The following is a 19394-nucleotide window of genomic DNA, read 5'->3' on the forward strand; positions in this document are numbered from 1 at the left end:
GGCTACACCTCTGATTTGACCCCTAGCCTGGGAACCTCCACATGTTGTGGGTGCATCCCTGAAAAAAAAAAAAAAAAAAAAACAGAGAGATAGATATGGAGAGAGAGAGGGAGAGAAAATTATTATTCTGATGCTTGGCTTTTTCCCCCAATCTAATAAGTGAAGAATGGGATCTCGTTGTCTTACTTTCATCCCTTTAATTACAAGGAGACCATTTAAATGTCCAAGATACCGTAAACCAGAATGGCTACGAATGCTATAAAATATGACCCATATTTATTGAATGCCTACCCTCTACTAAGTTCCAGCAATAAAAATATAAAATATCAGATCTAGTAGATGTGAAATAGTATCTGATTGTGGTTTTAATTTTGCATGTTCCTGGGAGTTCCCGTCATGGCTCAGTGGTAGCTAACCCATAAGAATCCATGAGGACAGGGGTTCAATCCCTGTCCCCGCTCAGTGGGTTAAAGATCCGTCGTTGCCATGAGCTGTGGTGTAGGTCGAAGATGTGTCTTGGATCTGGCGTTGCTGTGGCTGTGGTGTAGACCGGCAGCTGTAGCTCCGATTTGACCCCTAGCCTGGGAACTTCCATGAACTGCAGGTTTGGTGCTAAAAAGCAAAAAATAATAATAATAATAATGATCATTTTTTTTAAATTTGCGATTTCCTGATAACTAAGGAGATTGAGTTCTCTTTTCATATATTATACATATTGGCCATTTCAAGTATCTCCTGACATGAATTACCTATTATGTCCATTGTCCATTTTCTAGTGTATTGGTTGTCCTTTTCTGGTTTTGGTTGTTGTTGTTGTTTGCTTTTTAGGGCTGCACCTTTTTAGGGCTATCGCTGCTGGCCTACACCACAGCCACAGCAACGCAAGATTCAAGCCACATCTATGACCTACACCACAGCTCACGGCAACACCAGATCCTTAACCCACTGAGTGAGGCCAGGGATTGAACCCGAAACCTCATGGTTCCTAGTTGGATTCATTTCTGATGCACCACAACGGGAACACTGTCCTTTTCTTATTGACTTGTAGATGCCCTTTATAAGTGCTAGAATCTGGAGACTAGTTCTTCGTCACACACATAAAAAGACTGGATGGAAACAATCAAGCCTGTGAAGCTCAGGGTTCTGCATAGTGATGATTTTCCAGGTTTAAATGCCAGGTCTTACAACCAAGGGAAATATTTCTGGTTTGTGCTGTGGGTCACTTGTTGACTCAACTATGTTTGAAAGCTGAGGGAAAAAAAGTAGAATGAAGCCAAATTTATAAAATTTATGGTCTGTATTCTGCTGTTAGGGAAAGGAATTAAGATTTGTGCATCTGACCTACGTAATTATTCTTTACAGTTGACTGTTGAACAACTAAAAGAGGGGTTAATCTGTGTATAATTCATAGTCAGCACTCCGTATCCACGGTTCCTGCACATCCAAGGATTCAACCAACCAAAGATGAACACTGCAGTGTTTATTATCAAAAAATATCCACCTATTGGAGTTCCTGTCGTGGCTCAGGGGTTAATGAATCTGACTAGGAACCATGAGGTTGCGGGTTCGATCCCTGGCCTCGCTCAGTGGGTTAAGGATCCAGCATTGCCGTGAGCTGTGGTATAGGTCGCAGACGGGGCTCGGATCCCGCATTGCTGTGGCCGTGGCATAGGCCGGAGGCTACAGCTCCGATTCAACCCCTAGCCTGGGAACCTCCATATGCCACACGAGCAGCCCTGGAAAAGGCAAAAAGACAAAAAAAAAAAAAAATCCACCTATCATCAGTGGATCTGTGCAGATCAAACCTTCAAAACTTCGCTGTTCAAGGGTCAACTGTAGATAGGTAGGTAGATGATAGGTAGATAGTCTTACTGTGTTAAAAGTTTTTCATTTGTCGTATATGAATATATATTAATTTATGAGTTAAAACCCCATTTAACTTCATGTTAAACTCCATTTAACTCCGTTTTTTTTGTTTGTTTGTTTGTTTTTTGGGTTTTTTTTGGCCACACCTGTGGCGTGTGGGAGTTCCTGGGCCAGGGATGGAACCTGCACCAGAGCATCGAGCCAGGCTGCTGCAGGGACAACATGGATCCTTAACCCACTGTGCCTCAAGGGAACTCCCATGTTAACATTTTTTCAAAGAGAGGAGACATACATTTTTGTTCAATTACCATTGGTATTTCCAAGCAAAGAACTGCTAATCCCATCCTTTTGTTTAACAGAAAGAGACACAGAAGCCCAGGGAGTGGGCATGGCTAGCCCAGCTCCACACAGGCAGGCATTAATCTCCTTACAACCTGTTTTCCTTAGCTCCTCAGGTCAGGGTGGGGTTCAACTTGACCTTGGCTTCCTTCTCCCCTCCACTTGATAGCTAAGTATGCAGTCCGTGCCCAAGAAATGCTCCTTTGGTAAAAAGCCCCTCACACCCTAAGGGCAGAGTGGAGTGTCCAGACACTGCAGGGTAAGGGAGGCTAGACAGCAAGTGCTGCATAAATCCTCAGAGTTGGCGCAGAGAGAGCCCAATATAAGCCATTGTTGGGAGATGCTGTAAGCGCTTTATACATACTCCCAATCGGTGCTCCCTACTAGCCTCCTGGTTCATAGGGAATACTCAATAGTTGCCAGGGTCACCCTCAATGCAGAGGTGAGTCCGGTGGAGAAGTTAGCAGGCAAATCAGTTCTCAACGACAAGCTAAGTGCGCACCAGAAGTCCCTATGGGGAAAGTACAGGCGCCTAATTCGTGCTCCTTGGTGACAGAGTCAGTACTTGTAAGTGTTTCTGGCCGATCCCTGGTGGCGGGGAGGGTTAGAAATTCCCATAGTTCCCTCAAAGGATGGGAACAGCGAGACATCGGTTTATTTTCCCATCCGTGAAACGGGGGCACCACAGTGTCACGAAGACGTGCGCGGGTGGGCAGTTTCGGGGGCGAGACGGCTGGGAGAGGGAGCGGGCTTCCCCTCCTCCCTCCCCCATCTTTCCCATCTCGGCTTCCAAGGATTAGGAATTTGGCGATCGGAGAGTGTGTTGCTGGACCGCCCGACACGACCCTTCAGGGACTGGCACACCAAGAGGTCGGAGAGGTGCGGGAGCCAACATTCCGCCCGCCGACGTCCTCCCGCGCCCCGCTCCCCTCAACCTCCCACTCCTCCTTCCCTCAATCCTCCCGCTCCCCTCCTCCTCCGTCCCCGCCCCGCTCCTGTCCTCTCATTGGCCGAGAGGGCCGGCCGGGCCTCCCCGGGATTTAAAGGGCCCGCTCTCCGCACCGCCCTGGGAGCCGCAGCTGGTCCCGGCCTTGCGGCCTGCGGGGGAGGCTGCCCGGAGGAGGCGGCGACAGTGGCGGCGGCGGCGGCGCGTCCCCGGCCCCCTGGACCGCAGCTTCCTTACTGCCAGGTAGGTCACCGGTAGTGCACGCGCGGCTCTCCCGCTCCCATCCCGAGCCGGCCTCCCCTTGCGGGTCTGCAGCGCGTGTGCTAGGGCCCCCTCTCCATCACCTTTCCGACTCCCCCTCCTGCTGTGTCCCTAACCACCACCTCCACCTCCCTGCAGCCCTTGGGCCTGGGCAGGGCTTTGTTGGCGGCCGGGAGAGGCCGGGTGGGGGTGGGATGGGGCGCGCGGGGGATACAGGACACCCCCCACATCCGTTCAAGGAGAGATGCACACGGCCCCCAAGTGTCACAGGATCTCCCTCTCTGCCCTCCACACAGAGTGACTCTACCTTGGAAACCAGGGAGCCCCCCAATTTGATATACGGGCCTAGAATGTACACCATTCAATCACCATCGGACCCGGACTGTTCCCAGCATACGAGAAATACAGGTCCTTCATTCACGGCAGGTCATGGGCTGTGTGTGTGCACCCAGGACACCTCACACACACACACACAGTTGGCAGCTCAGTCAACTTGGCACTCACACCCTCCCCCAGCCCCCTGGTACCCTATCTCTACAAGGGTTGGACAGCCCCAAACTGAAATCTGTGTACTCAAGCCCATTCCTTGAGCCTCCTCTGCCCCCATGGACATCCCAGCTAGCTCCCTCTGTGCCCCCTCTTTGGCAGGTCTATCCATCTGTCCATCCATCCGTGGGGGTCCGCAATGGCTACCTTCAGCCGCCAGGAATTTTTCCAGCAGCTGCTGCAGGGCTGTCTCCTGCCTACTGCCCAGCAGGGCCTTGACCAGATCTGGCTGCTCCTTGCCATCTGCCTCGCCTGCCGCCTCCTCTGGAGGCTTGGTAAGTGCCTGCCACCACACGGGCCACCACGCCAGGCCCTATCACACCTGCCACGTTCCATCCCTACCAAACCACACCTAATCCTGCCACATCTTGCCAAGCCAAGCCAGGCTCCAACACGTCCAGCCTACCACATCCCACCAGGCTAAACGCCCTTCCTTCCATATCACGTCTTACGACACCCAACCACCCCATGCTGCACCTCGCCAAGCCACATCCTGCCAACCACAATGCCACATCCTGCCAACCCAAGCCTTTTGGTATTCTTGGGTTCTGAGACTCCAGAAGGCTGAAGTTCTCGGAACTCGGGATCCTGAAATGTCTACATCCCAAGGTTATGATCCTGAAATGCTGATGTCACAGGGTCATGGAAAGTACCACGTATCCCAAAGTATCACATTACAGGGCTTGGGGATTCTGACATGTTGAAATTCTCACATTCTGGAGTTCCCGTTGTGGCTCAGCGGTTAATGAACCTGACTAGTATCCAAGAGGACGCGGGTTCGATCCCTGGCCTCACTCAGTGGGTTAAGGCTCCGGCGTTGCCATGAGCTGTGGTGTCGTTCACAGACGTGGCTCGGATCTGGCATTGCTGTGGCTGTGGTGTAGGCCGGCGGCTACAGCTCCGATTTGACCCCTAGCCTGGAAACCTCCATATGCCGCTTCGGGTGCGGCCCTAAAAAAAAAAAGAAAGAAATTCTCACAGTCTAAGCTTTTGGAAGCCTGGCATTCTGGATGTCTGAAATCAGGGCACAATAAGATTTCCGGCCTCTAGGATTCTGGAATGTTTCCACACACCATGGCAAAGCCTGTATCCAAATGACAAGATCCCAAGTCCCCAGAGTTCCCGTGGGATGCCGAGAATTTGGGAAATCTGGGGTTCAAAGGTTCCCCGCTTTCTCTTTTCTCGTTCTTTTATTTTCAATGGATGTTTTTATTTTTTCCCCAGGTTTGCCATTCTGAAAAATTTCAAAGTTACTGACAAGCTAAGTTGAAATAATAGTACAATGAACACCCATATATACACTACCCGATTCTCTCTCAATATCTTGCCACATTAGCTTACTCACTCCATCTATCCATCCATCCATCTATCTATCCAACTATCTATCTATCCATCCAACTATGTATCTAGCTAGCTAGCTAGCTAGCTATCTGGCTATCTATCTACCTGTCTATCATCTTCCTGAATCACTTAAATAACCTGCTGACACTTCACCCCAAATCCTCTTGTGTGTGCCCCCCCGCCGCCAAAAACAAGGACACCTTCCCTCCACAACCACAGCCGCCATCATCACCCATTCAGGAAATTTCACCCTGATGCAATAATATTATCAAGCGACTCAAATTTCCTCCGGAGTTCCCAACATGCGCTTTATGGATGTCTCATCTCTAAACCCCAGCCCTGCCCCCTCCCCAGCCCCTCAACACCTGCTTTGGGTCCCCTGTCATCCCACCATGTTCCAGCCTCTAAGCCTTTGCCCCGAACTGCGCCCTCCTCCCAGGATGACGCTCAAATTCCCTCTCTTGTTCTCTCGCTCTCTTTCACCCAAAGGGTTGCCCTCCTACCTGAAGCACGCAAGCACCGTGGCCGGCGGCTTCTTCAGCCTCTATCACTTCTTCCAGCTGCACATGGTTTGGGTCGTGCTCCTCAGCCTCCTGTGCTACCTCGTGCTGTTCCTCTGCCGACATTCCTCCCACCGCGGCGTCTTCCTCTCTGTCACCATCCTCATCTACCTGCTCATGGGGTAGGGGTGTGAGTCCTCCTCCTTACCCTGTCGGTGGCAGTGGTGGTGGAAGGGCGGCTGGGTCCCCAGGTCGTCCCCTCCCCCCCACCCTGGGGCCATCCTCCGGCCCAGGGAGGGCGTGGGGTGTTTCTGGAGGTTGGTGAGGGGGGAGGCCTCGAGGAACCTGGGAGAGTTGCTCTCTCTGAAGGCTGCACAGGGACAGGCTGGACTTGAGCTCCCCCTGGAGGAGGGAGCCCTGGAGAGCTCCTCCTCCCTGAGGTTGTACAGGGCCAGGGAAGGTATACCCTCTCTGCAGCTGGGTTGTCCCCCCCTTGGTGGTGACCGAGGCCGTGGGAGTCACAGGGCCAAGGCCACTACCTTTCTCCTCAGTGAGATGCACATGGTAGACACCGTGACCTGGCACAAGATGCGAGGTAGGCAGCCCCGGCCCCGGCCCCGGCCCCGGCCCCATTCCACAGCTCCTAACTGGCCCCCACCCCGGCTTTCCTGCCCCACTTTTCTCCCCCATCTGCCTCGCCCATGGGCCGCGCAGGCCTCAGATCGCCCTTACGTCGGGGTTTCTCTCTCCCCCACCCATCCATCCGTCCCCTCTCCTGAACCTGCCTGACCCTCTTGAGTCGGGTTGTCAGCGGGTCCTGGGCCCCCCTGTTCAACGGCCGGTCTGACCCTGTGCCCACCTGTCCACCCTGCTACTCTTCTTTCCTACCGCCTCTCACCCCCTCCCCATGCGGACCTGCTCTCCGCTCATCCACTTGACTGTGAGCACCACACACAGGGGCCCAGATGATCGTGGCCATGAAGGCGGTGTCTCTGGGCTTCGACCTGGACCGGGGCGAGGTGGGTGCGGTGCCCTCGCCCGTGGAGTTCATGGGCTACCTCTACTTCGTGGGCACCATCGTCTTTGGCCCCTGGATATCCTTCCACAGCTACCTACAGGCCGTCCAAGGCCGCCCGCTGGTGAGGTCCTGGGTGGACAGGTGGGCAGGGTCCGTGGGAAGCACCGTGGGGCAGGGTTCACGGAGCCTCGATCCCCGCAGAGCCGCCGATGGCTGCAGAAGGTGGCCCGGAGCCTGGCGCTGGCCCTGCTGTGCCTTGTGCTGTCCACCTGTGTGGGCCCCTACCTCTTCCCATACTTCATCCCCCTGGACGGTGACCGCCTTCTTCGCAAGTGAGCACAGCCTTCGAGGTCTCCACCCAGCAGTGAGGGGGTTGGGAAGGGACCTGGGGTCTCCCCAGCTCTGAGCCTGTCTCTTAATGCTTCTGTCTGTCTTCTGTTACTACAGCAAGAAACGCAAAGCCAGGTAAATGAGGGCAGGTGCTGAGGGCGAGTGGGGCCGACTGGGGGGTGGGGGGCACCATCTGTAATTGACAGGTTCTGTAAATCTGAGACTGTCTGACCATCGACCCAGTGACTAGACAGAGACTGAGTGTCTGGGCTTTGACCAAGCTTGGCCCCATGACTCCGTGTAAATTGAACACTCTGTCACACATACCGTGTCTGGCTGTCCCTCTGTTCCTCTGTTTCACGATTATGTGACTGCCGTGGGAATGACAACTGTGTGTTGGTTGGTGATGCTGACCTGTCTGTGACTCCGGCTAGGGGTGTGTAGGGGCTGTTTGCCTCTCAGCCAGTGACTCCTTGTGTGGGGCTGGCATTCTGGCTGGCTGTCTGGCTGTGAGGCTGTCAACCATGGGGGTAGCTGGCTGTTACTGGATAAGATAAATCTGGCTCAGAGTTCCCGCTGTGGTGCAGCGGGATCAGTGGCCTCTCTGGAACACCAGGACACGGGTTTGATTCCCAGCCCGGCACAGCAGATTAAGGATCTGGCATTGCCTCAGCTGCAGCCTAATTCTGGCCGGAAATGGGTGCGACTGTCATGTGTTGTGTGTCTGCCCGTGATGGCTCCCGCCTGTATGTCTACTGTCTTTGGCTCCTTGGTATCCTCTGGCTGAGGAGTCGTGAGCAGCTGTGTGCCTGTGCCTGTTGGGAGGACCAACCATCCACCCCTGGTGTAGCTGTTAGGATTTCAGCCAGCCGTTTGATTGTATGACCCTCTCCCCAACTCCCTGGCCGTGGATTGTGTCTGACACTGAATGAGGCTCTGAAAGGTAGAATGACTTACCCAGTGCCACCCAGCTCAGCAGCCAGGCATTAATCCCAGGCCAGATTCCAGAACCTCTGCTTTTTTCATTGTAAGATGCTGCCTGTCTCTGACGTGTCTGATTGTACCACTGATTGGATGATGCTCTTGAGTGTACAGTTGTGTTTGTGTGCATAACGGAGTGCTTGATGGTCTCTGTGCCAAACTAAAGGACTTCCATGTATCTTACGGTCACAGAGTCAGGCCAGATTGCTGGGAGTGTGACAGTATGCATGTCTGGCCATGTGGCTGTCAGTGCGGAGGGCTGTCGGGTTGGACTCGTAACAGTAGCTAGGTTTGGATGTCTGTTCACACGAGGATGTGGGACTATGGCATATTTTAGGGCAGCTCACACATCCGCTGGAGCCACATGAAACTAACTGACAGAAGTTTCCATTGTGGCTCAGCAGTAACGAACCTGACTAGGATCCATGAGGATGCGGGTTTGCCTCACTCAGTGGGTTAAAAGGTCCGGCGTTGCTGTGAGCTGTGGTGCAGGTCGCAGATGCCGCTTGGATCCATCGCGGCTGTGGCTGTGGTGTAGGCCAGCAGCTGTAGTTCCAATTCGCCCCCTAGTCTGGGAGCTTCCATATGCCACACCTGCGGGCCTAAAAAAAAGCAAAAAAAAAAAAAAAGAAAAGAAAGAAACTGACAGTGTCCAGATGAAGGGATGCGTGGGACTCTCACAGTGCAGCGCTTTGGCCGCCACGTTTCTGTCTTGCTTGTTTTTTGGGTTTTTTTTTGTCTTTTTTCTAGGGCCGCTCCTATGGCATATGGAGGTTCCCAGGCTAGGGGTCTAATCGGAGCTGTAGTTGCCAAGCCTACGCCAGAGCCACAGCCACATGGGATCCAAGCCGCATCTGCGACCTATGCCACAGCTCCCGGCAACACTGGATCCTTAACCCACTGAGCAAGGCCAGGGATCGAACCCTCAATCTCATGGTTCCTAGTCGGATTCGTTAACCACTGCGCCACCACGGGAACTCCTGTCTTGCTTGTTGATGAACAACTCTGGCCAGCCTCCAGGGCCTCTCTGACTCTCTTTCCTTTCTTCTCTGCTGCCTTCCTGACCCCTAGGGGCACCATGGTAAGGTGAGTCTTACAGAGTGGGGCTGGGGATGCTGGCACGTGGTTGGGGGGTCATGCTGGGGTAGGGGTGGGGCAGGGCGTGATGCCTCTCTCTCTCCCTGGCTCCTTCCCCACCTCCCTCTTCAGGTGGCTGCGAGCCTACGAAAGTGCTGTCTCCTTCCACTTCAGCAACTATTTTGTGGGCTTTCTGTCCGAGGCCACAGCCACGTTGGCGGGGGCCGGCTTCACCGAGGAGAAGGATCACCTGGAATGGTGGGGAGGGCTGGGGGGCCCCCTCCCCCACAGGGTACTGCCTAAAGAGGAGCTGCAGGGAGGAGGGGGGGTGCCCCCCCGGGGGGAGGGAACAGCCAAGACAAAAGTGTGGCGGTCAGGTGGGTTGAAGTCCCAAGGAGCTGGCATGTCTCTTTTGCTCACAGGGACCTGACCGTCTCTAAACCACTGAACGTGGAGCTGCCCCGGTCCATGGTGGAAGTTGTCACAAGCTGGAACCTGCCCATGTCTTATTGGCTAAATAACTGTGAGTCACCAAGTCACCACTCCGAGAGAGTGGGGGGGTCCTCAACCCGTGTCCCTTTTACTCATTCATACAACAAGCTGAAGATGGTGCAGGGACCAAAAAAACCGCCCAAATCCCTGCCCTTGTGGACTTGACATGTTTTGTCAGGGGAGGAGATACTAAGAAACAAAAATACATAGTAGTTCAGGTGGTGATAAGTGCTGTGATTAAAAAAAAAAAAAGGAAAGAAAGTGGAGTTCCCACTGTGGTTCAGTGGGTTAAGAACCTGACTGCAGTGGCTGGGGTTGCTTTGGAGGCATGAGTTCAATCCCCAGCCAGGTGCAGTGGGTTAAAGGATCTGTCGTTGCTGCAGCTGGGGCACAGGTTGAAGCTGCAGCTTGGGTTCAATCCCTGGCCTGGGAACTTACATATGCCTCGGGGGCAGCCATTAAAAAAAAAAAAAAAAAAAAAAAGAAGAGGAGTTCCAGTGGTGGCTCAGTGGAAATGAATCTGACTAGCATCCTTGAGGACACAGGTTCAATCCCTGGCCTTGCTCAGTGGGTTAAGGATCTGGTGTTGCCGTGAGCTGTGGTGTAGGTGGCAGACACGGCTCAGATCTGGTGTTGCTGTGGCTGTGGCATAGGCCGGCGGCTATAGCTCTGATTGGACCCCTAGCCTGGAAACCTCCATATGCTGTGGGTGCAGCCCTTAAAAGACCAAAAAAAAAAAAAAAGAAGAAGAAAGAAAGAAAGGAGTTCCATCGTGGCGCAGTGGTTAATGAACTCAACCAGGAACCATGAGGCTGTGGGTTTGATCCCTGGCCTCTCTCAGTGGGTTAAGGATCTGGCATTGCCGTGAGCTGTGATGTAGGTCCCAGACGTGGCTCGGATCCCATGTGTCTGTGGCTGTGGTGTAGGCCGGCAGCTACAGCTCTGATTCAACCCCTAGCCTGGGAACCTCCGTATGCCACGGGTGCGGCCCTAAAAAGACAGAAAAAAGAGCAGGTAGAGATAATCTGGGAGTGTTAGGAGTGTGTGGGTGAGGGTGACTGTAATTTTAAATAAATGAGCCAGAGCAAGTCTCACCAAGGAGCTGATATTTTGCAGATTTGAGGAAGGCGAGAGAGCAAGCAGTGCAAATATGGGGGTGGGGACTTAACACATCGAAGGAATAGCAAGTGCCAAGCCCCTAAGGCAGGAACATACCTGGCACATTTGAGAAACAATGAGGAGACCAGTTTGGTGGGATCAGAGTAAGTAAGTGAGGCGGATCAGTAGGGCCTCTCTGGCCGCAGGGAGGACTTTGGCTTTTTCTCTGAGATGAGCAAAGGATGGAGTGGAGGAAGGCTATGGGCAGCCCTGGGTTGTAGCAGGATCCTCTGGCTACTATGAAGACAGCTCTGAAAGGGGTGAGAGTGCCCATGGAAGTGGAAAGGTTAGATTCAGGATAAACTGAAGATGGACTTGACAGGATTTGCTGAGAGTCTGGTTGTGGAAACCAGGAGGAGAGCAGATCAAGGGCGATGGGGAGATTTTTGCCCTGAGGAACCAGAACGGTGGAATTGACATGGGCTGCACTTGGGAAGAAAGATCAGGAGCTAAGTTTGTTTGTTTGCTTGCTTGCTTGTTTGGGTTTTGTTTGTTTGTTTGTTTGTTTGGTTTGGTTTGTTTTGTTTTGGCCATGGCATTCGGAAGTTCCCTGGGCCAGGGCTTAGACCTGCACTACAGCAGTGACAACACTGGATCCTTAAGCTGCTGCGCCGCCAGGGAGCTCCAGGAACTAAGTTTTATTTATTTATTTATTTAGTCTTTTCTGGGGCAGCACCCACATCATATGGGGGTTCCCAGGCTAGGGGTCGGATTGGAGCTGTAGCCGCCGGCCTACGCCACAGCCACAGCAACCCCAGATCCGAGCCATGTCTGCGACCTGCCCCACAGCTCAAGGCAACGCTGGATCCTTAACCCGCTACACAAGGCCAGGGGTCGAGCCCGCAACCTCATGGTTCCTCATCGGATTCGTTAACCACTGAGCCACGACGGGAACTCCAAGGAGCTAAGTTTTAGACATGTAACGTCTGAAGCCATTATAAAGAGAATTTATCCTGGAGGCCTCAAGAGATTGTGGGTGGCCTCACCCTGCCCTATGACACCCCCACCCCCAGAAGGGCAGGGGCGGAATCTGAGGAGACTCTTGACCTGCATCTCCCCCCACCTGCAGATGTTTTCAAGAATGCTCTCCGCCTGGGGACCTTCTCAGCCGTGCTGGTCACCTATGCAGCCAGTGCCCTCCTGCACGTGAGCAGGGCAGAGCAGGATCTGGGTGGTAGCTGGGTGGGTGGGGGGGCAGGGCCTCCTTTGCACTCACCTCAGTGTCCCCTTCCCCACCCCCCTCACCCCCACCCCCACCCCCGCCACAACCCCAGGGCTTCAGCTTCCACCTGGCTGCAGTGCTGCTGTCCCTGGCATTTATCACGTATGTGGAGCATGGTGAGTGCAGAACCCAAGCCAGCTGATGAGATGGGAGGTTGCGGGAGGGGCTGGAGCCACAGTCTCCTGAGGCTCCCCTGACACCCTGACCTCCTCCCTCCATCTGCCCTAGTCCTCCGAAAGCGCCTGGCTCGGATCCTCAGTGCCTGCGTCCTGTCAAAACGGTGCCCACCAGAATGTCCACACCAGCATCGCTCGGTGAGGGTTTGTTTAGCCCAGGCAGCCTGACACTCGGCCTCACTCAGAAATCACTCCTGTCTCCATCTTGTGTCTGTCTCAGGGTGCCCAGCTTCCTCTCCCAGTACCTGAACCTCACCTCTATTCACCAGCTTCCTTTTTTTCTTCCCCCGCTTTTTAGGGCTGCACCTGCAGCATCTGGAAGTTCCCAGGCTACGGGGTGAATGGGAGCTGCAGCTGCCCGCCTACACCACAGCCACAGCAGCTAAGGATCCAAGCCACGTCCGAGACCTACACTGCAGCTCGTGGCAACATTGGATCTGTAACTCACTGAGCGAGGCCAGGGATCAAACTCATATTCTCATGGATATGAGTCAGTTTCTTAACCCACTGAGCCACTCTGGGAATCCTCCGGCATCCATTCCGTTTTTTTTTTTTTTTTTTTTTTGGCATTTTAGGGCTGAACCCAAGGCATATGGACGTTCCCAGGCTAGGGGTCAAATCGAAGCTGCTGCTGCCCGTATGCCACAGCCACAGCAGTGCTGGATTGAGCTGTGGCTTCGACCTACACCACAGCTCCTGGCAACGCCGGATCCTTAACCCACTGAGCAAGGCCAGGGATTGAACCTGAATCCTCATGGATCCTAGTCGGTGAGCCACGATGGGAACTCCGGCATCCATTTCTTAACAAACATTTATCAAGCAACTGCTGTATACCCACCTGGCATTCATTTTCCCCAGTGAACATTTGTTGAGCTCCTGCCAGTACAGGCACTGTTCTAGGTGCTGGTGACACAGTGGTGAACAAAACAGACCAAAGTCCCAGCTCTCTGGGACAAACATTTTAACAGAGGAGACAGTACATAAAAAATAAGTTAGTCAAGTATAGTAGTTCGTAAGCTTGCAATTAGTGCCGAGGAGAAAATACATATGAGAAAGAGGAGAGGAAGTATCGGGCAGTGGTGAGTGGTCTCAGGGCCGTACCCGTGGCATATGGAGGTTCCCAGGCTAGGGGTCTAATTGGAGCTGTAGCCGCCAGCCTATACCACAGCCACAGCAACGTGGGAACCGAGCCACGTCTGCAACCTACACCACAGCTCACAGCAACGCCAGACCCTTAAGCCACTGAGCAAGGCCAGGGATCGAACCTGCAAGCTCATGGTTCCCAGTCGGATTCGTTAACCACTGAGCGACAACGGGAACTCCAAAATGGGTAGATGACTTTTGAGTTCTTTAACTGAAGGAGGTGAGAGAGGGAAGCCTCCAGGCAAGAGGAACAGCCAGTGTAAAGGGCCTCAGATGGGAAAGGGCTTGGAAAATTCAAGGAACAGCAAGGAGGCCAGTCTCACTTGAGCAGAGTGATTGAGAGGGAGAGAGGTGGGCCCAATAGGTCATGATGGGATTTGCTTTGGTTTGATTTTTTTTTTTTTCTCATTCTTCTTGCAACAAGAAGTTTGGACACTTTCTGGGAGTTCTCCTTGTGGCTCAGCAGTAACGAACCCGACTAGTATCTCTGAGGATGCAGGTTCGATCCCTGGCCTCACCCAGTGGGTTAAGGATTTGGCATTGCTGTGAGCTGTGGTGTAGGTAGCAGACATGGCTCGGATCCCAAGTTGCTATAGCTGTGGTGTAAGCCGGCAGCTGCAGTTCCAATTCTACCACTAGCCTGGGGATTTCCATATGCCACAGGTGCAACCCTAAAATGAAAAGAAAAAAAAAAAAGGAAGAAGAAGAAGTTTGGACAATTTTTTTGTTGGTTTTTGGTTTTTTTGTTTGGTTGGTTTTGTTTTTGTTTTGTTTTGGTTTTTGGTTTTTTTTTTTTTTTTTTTTTGCTTTTTAGGGCCTCACCTGTGGCATATGGAAGTTCCCAGGCTAGGGGTTGAATCGGAGCTACAGCTGCTGCTACAGCAATGCAGGATCCGAGCTGTGTCTCCGACCTACACCACAGCTCACGGCAACTCCAGATCCTTAACCCACTGATAGAGGCCAGGGATCGAACCTGCATCCTCATGGATACTAGTCGGGCTTGTTACCGTTGAGCCACAATGGGAACTTCCTATTTTTTTGTTGTTGTTGTTTAGTTTGGACAATTTAAGATTTATCTCCCACCCAACAACCAATGTTTATCACCGTAAACCCCCAACTCTAAGCCCCACCCACCATTCTTCCTCCTCTGCCTGAATACTTGTGTCTCCTCCAACCTGGACAGTTTCAAGCTAGCAGTACCCTCATCCTGAATCCCCCTTGAGCTCCCATAGGAGGATCAGAACCATCCCAGAGTTCCCATTATGGCTTAGTGCTAAAGAACCCAACTAGTATCCATGAGGACTTGGGTTCGATCCCTGGCCTCGCTCAGTGGGTTAAGGGTCTGGTGCTGCCATGAGCTGTGGTGTAGGTTGCAGATGCAGCTCGGATCCCTCATTGTTGTGGCTGTGGCGTAGGCCAGCAGCTGCAGCTCTGGTTCCACCTGTAGCCTGGGAACTTCCATAGGCTGAGAGTGGCCCTAAAAAGCTAAACAAACAAACAAAAAAAATCTCTTTCCTGCCCCAGGGGATGTCCCTGTGTCTGCCTGGGTAGGGCTGAGGGACAATGATTAGGTCCAGCTGCCAAGCATCTCCATCTGTCCCTCACAGGGCCTGGGGATTCGAGCCTTAAACCTGTTCTTTGGGGCCCTGGCCACCTTCCATCTGGCTTACCTGGGCTCCCTGTTCGATGTTGATGTGGACGACACCACAGAGGAGCAGGTGAGCTGGGGCCCTGGCCTGGGGGGTACCCAGGGATGTGCTACCCGCTCATGGGAACCATGAGGACAAAGGTGAGAGGCTGAGGGGTGACAACCTCGTGTCGTGTGTCTCTAGCTTGTGCGGCCAGTGCTCCTCTGTCCTTCTTTTCCCTTGTCCCTCTGGTTGATTCATACTGTTGGTTCTTTTACTTGGGTGAAGTGTGCAAACTATGTTTATTTTGCTTATAAACGTTATATTCTAGTGATGGAGTTCGAAATGCAGCTTTTACCTTTTTTTTTTGTCTTTTTGCCATTTCTAGGGCCGCTCCTGCGGCATATGGAGGTTCCCAGGCTAGGGGTTGAATCGGAGCTGTAGCCACCGGCCTACGCCACAGCCACAGCAACGCGGGATCCAAGCCGCGTCTGTGACCTACAACCACAGCTCACGGCAACACCAGATCCTTAACCCACTGAGCAAGGCCAGGGATCAAACCCAAAACCTCATGGTTCCTAGTCAGATTCGTTAACCACTGAGCCATGACGGGAACTCCCAGCTTTTACCTTTTTTAAAGTAAATTATTTCATCATATCTTTATTTAGATAGAATTTGCAAGATTCTGTTCTTACTTAATTTGTTTTTAAAAGGATTTTTACTTACATTGACTGTGCTATGCCTGGGTTCTACTTAAAAAGTATATGTTGGAGTTCCCTAGTGGCCTAGGGGGTTAAGAATCAAGTGTTGTCACCATGGCTGCTGGCCCAGGAACTTCCCCATGCTGCCGGCCTGGCCAAAAAAGAAGTGTATGTGCAAATGTTTATGCTACCTTTTAAATTTACTTCCCCCTCACCCTGCTTTTTTTTTTTTTTTTTTTTTTTTTTTGCTTTTTAGGGCCGCACCTTCGGCAAATGGAGGTTCCCAGGCTAAGGGTCCAATCAGAGCTGTAGCTGCCAGCCTACACCACAGCCACAGCAATGCCAGATCCTTCACCCACTAAGCAAGGCCAGGGATCAAACCCACATCCTCATGGATCCTAGTCGGTTTGGTTAATTGCTAAGCCACAAAGGGAACTCCATTTTTTCACTTTTTTTTTAGGGCCCCACCTGTGGCATATGAAAGTTCCCAGGCTAGGGGTAGAACTGAGCTACAGCTGCCAGCCTACACCACAGCCACAGCAGCCTAGGATCCAAACCACATCTGCGACCTATACCACAGCTCACAGCAATACCAGATTCTTTTTTTTATTATTATTTATTTATTTATTCATTTATTTTATGACTGCAGCCGCAGCATGTGGAAGTTTCCAGGCCAAGAATTGAATCTGAGCTGCAGCTGCAACCTACACCAGATCCCTTAACCTACAACGGGAACTCCAAGGAAAAACATTTTAAAAATAATGTTCATTCCTATGGTTCTAGCAGGATCCAGGCATTTCTTCTCTTTTAGTTAAATTTTAATTTTTTGGAGAAGGGGTCTTTTTTTGCCTTTTCTAGGACCGCTCCCGTGGCATATGGAGGTTCCCAGGCTAGGGGTCGAATCAGAGCTGTAGCTGCTGGCCTACAGCAATGCAGGATCCGAGCCGCGTCTGCAACCTACACCACAGCTCACGGCCATGCCGGATCCTTAACCCACTGAGTAAGGCCAGGGATCGAACTCACAACCTCATGGTTCCTAGTCGAATTCGTTAACTACTGAACCACAACGGGAACTCCAAAATTTTAATTTTTTTAATTGAAAATTAAACCTTATCTTAGGAGCTCCCATTGTGGCTCAGTGGTAATGACCCAACTAGTCTCCATGAGGATTTGGGTTTGATCCCTGGCCCTACTCAGTGAGTTGAGGATCCAGTGTTGCCGTGAGTTGTGGTATAGGTCAAAGACGTGGCTGGGATCTGGCGTGGCTGTGGCTGTGGCATAGGCTGGCAGCTGTAGCTCTGATTCAACCCCATGCCTGGAAACCTCCATATGCCATAAGTTCAGTACTAAAAAAAAAAAAAGAAAAAGACAAAAAAACCCATCTTTGGTGTTCCTGTTGTGGCACAGTGGAAACAAATCAGGGTAGTATCCGTGAGGGTGGGGGTTCAATCCCTGGCCTTGCTCACAGGGTCCAGGATCCTGTATTGCCATGAGCTGTGGTGTAGGTCACAGACGCGGCTCGGATCCCTCATGGCTGTGGCTGTGGTGTTGACCTGGAGCTGCAGCTCGAATTTCACCCCCAGCCTGGGACCTTCCATATGCCGTGGGTGCAGCCCTAAAATGACAAAAAAATTTTTTTAATAAAAATACTTTTTAATTCCCTCCCCCACCGAGTTTTTACCCTAAAGGTAACACATGAATGACACTATGCTGCATGTTGTGTTTTTCACATAGTAATTCCTAAAAGGCTTCCATGTCAGTACATAGTGTCCTCATTTTTTCCATTGTGACACAATGTAATTTGTCCCTTATTGGTGGACACCCAGGTGATCGCCACTCCTTTCCTATGATAAATGCTGCTGCAGCAAGTAATACCCTCACACCCGTGTGGATTCATACAGGTGCAGCTAGAACTGTAGGATCTAGACTTCATAGTGATGGAGAAGTTTCTTTTTTTTTTCTTTCTTTTTTTTTTTTTTTTTTTTTTTTGTCTTTTTGCCATTTCTTGGGCCGCTCCCGCAGCATATGCAGGTTCCCAGGCTAGGGGTCGAATTGGAGCTGTAGCCACTGGCCTACGCCACAGCCACAGCAACACGGGATCCGAGCTGAGTCTGCAACCTACACCACAGCTCACGGCAACGCCGGATCCCCAACCCACTGAGCAAGGCCAGGGATCGAATCCGTTCATGGTTCCTAGTCGGATTCATTAACTCCAAGTTTCTTTTCACTATCCCACCAGCAGTGTGTGATACTGCTTGTTGCCCCACCCACAGAGGGGCTCTCAGATTTCATGGATATGTATGCCAGTTTGAGCGGAGGAAAAAGATGAGTGTCAAAAAAAAAAAAAGAAAGAAAAGAAAAAAGGAGTTCCTGTCATGACGCAGGGGAAACGAATCCGAGTAGGAACCATGAAGTTGCAGGTTCAATCTCTGGCCTCGCTCAGTGGGTTAAGGATCTGGCGTTGTCGTGAGCTGTGGTGTAGGTCACAGATGCGGCGCAGATCTGGCGTTGCTGTGGCTGTAGTGTAGACAGCTCCAGCTTCAATTCAACCCCTAGTCTGGGAACTTCCATATGCCTTGTATGTGGCCATAAAAAAAAAAAATAGGGAAAAAATCAGTTTCTAGGAGCTCTTTATATGTAAGGAAGAGTAGAAATCAGAGAGTGGGATTGCCTTGTCTTGTTTTTTAAATTTTGAAAGGAGAAGAAAACAGAAAAAAACCAAACCCTGAGTCTGCTTACCTTTCATATGTAGCCAGTGTCTTCTCTGGGACCTCATTTAGGGTAGCAGTGGAGTCACTGAAATGTCCTTGGGCAAAGGATGGGTTTTCCTGAGACCTTCTTTGTTCTCGCTGGATGGGACCAACTGTCACCTCTTTCTCTCCCACAGGGCTATGGCATGGCATACACTATCCACAAATGGTCAGAGCTCAGCTGGGCCAGTCACTGGGTCACTTTTGGATGCTGGATCTTCTATCGTCTCATAGGCTGAGGCACAGCTGTGGACCTTCGCAGCTCCCTCAAGACCCCTCCTCAGGGTGCCAGCTCTGATGGGGAATGAGGGAAGGCCCTCTCTCTAATTCTGACCCTCTCTCCATCCTTGACCCCCTCAACACCTACACACACACACACACACACACACACACACACACACAGCATTTCCATGCCTGCCAATCCCCACCCCACCACAAGGCGGGAAGGGAGTGTAGTCCCTGCTGGGGCTTAGGGGTGGAGGATGCTTGGGGAAGCAGAGAGGGGGAGATCCAGGGCCTCCCCGCCTTCCTTATCCCTTTTTATATGCAGTTTGTTATTATCAAATAAAAGTAGGAAATATACAAAAACCTCTTTTTTTTCACTGCTCATTGGGAAATAAGAGTGAGTGAGGAAGGAGGCACAGCATGGATAGAATTTTGGTACCTAGGAACCCTGAAGAGGGAGCACACTGTGATTGGTTCCTGGTTAATTTATTATCATGATTGGATGATGAGCCTGAGAATACCACTGCCCGGTTCCAGTGGGGCCAGGACAGACTAGATTCTTGGATGGGGTGGGAGCCAATTGGCTTGAAAAATAGGGATCGCCATTCTGATTGGTTGCTCTGACTGGACAGAGGAGGGAAAGCAAGAGGGATGAAGAGGTTATGCTTTTTGGTCCTTAGGACTGAGGTGTGTG

At 51.7% G+C, this 19394-nt stretch overlaps 1 protein-coding gene across 5 annotated transcripts; it reads left to right on the top strand.

The window, feature by feature from the left end:
- PORCN (porcupine homolog (Drosophila)) lies at positions 3233–19063 on the top strand. 5 transcript variants are annotated; one of them, XM_005657803.3, is made up of 16 exons: positions 3233–3394; positions 3709–3820; positions 4061–4233; positions 5789–5981; positions 6351–6394; positions 6757–6938; positions 7019–7149; positions 7265–7282; positions 9200–9214; positions 9338–9463; positions 9628–9728; positions 11925–12001; positions 12130–12193; positions 12306–12391; positions 15004–15114; positions 18613–19063. In XM_005657803.3, the coding sequence occupies exons 3-16, from the start codon at positions 4098–4100 to the stop codon at positions 18712–18714; spliced, it is 1386 nt and encodes a 461-aa protein (XP_005657860.1). In that variant the 5' UTR covers positions 3233–3394; positions 3709–3820; positions 4061–4097; the 3' UTR covers positions 18715–19063. The 5 variants fall into 5 exon arrangements, with proteins under 5 accessions (XP_005657860.1, XP_003360347.2, XP_013846346.1 ...); XM_003360299.4 differs by lacking the exon at positions 3709–3820; XM_013990892.2 differs by lacking the exons at positions 3709–3820; positions 9200–9214.

Source organism: Sus scrofa, chromosome X (genome assembly GCF_000003025.6).
Source record: "Sus scrofa isolate TJ Tabasco breed Duroc chromosome X, Sscrofa11.1, whole genome shotgun sequence".
Classification (NCBI taxonomy): Eukaryota; Metazoa; Chordata; class Mammalia; order Artiodactyla; family Suidae; genus Sus; species Sus scrofa.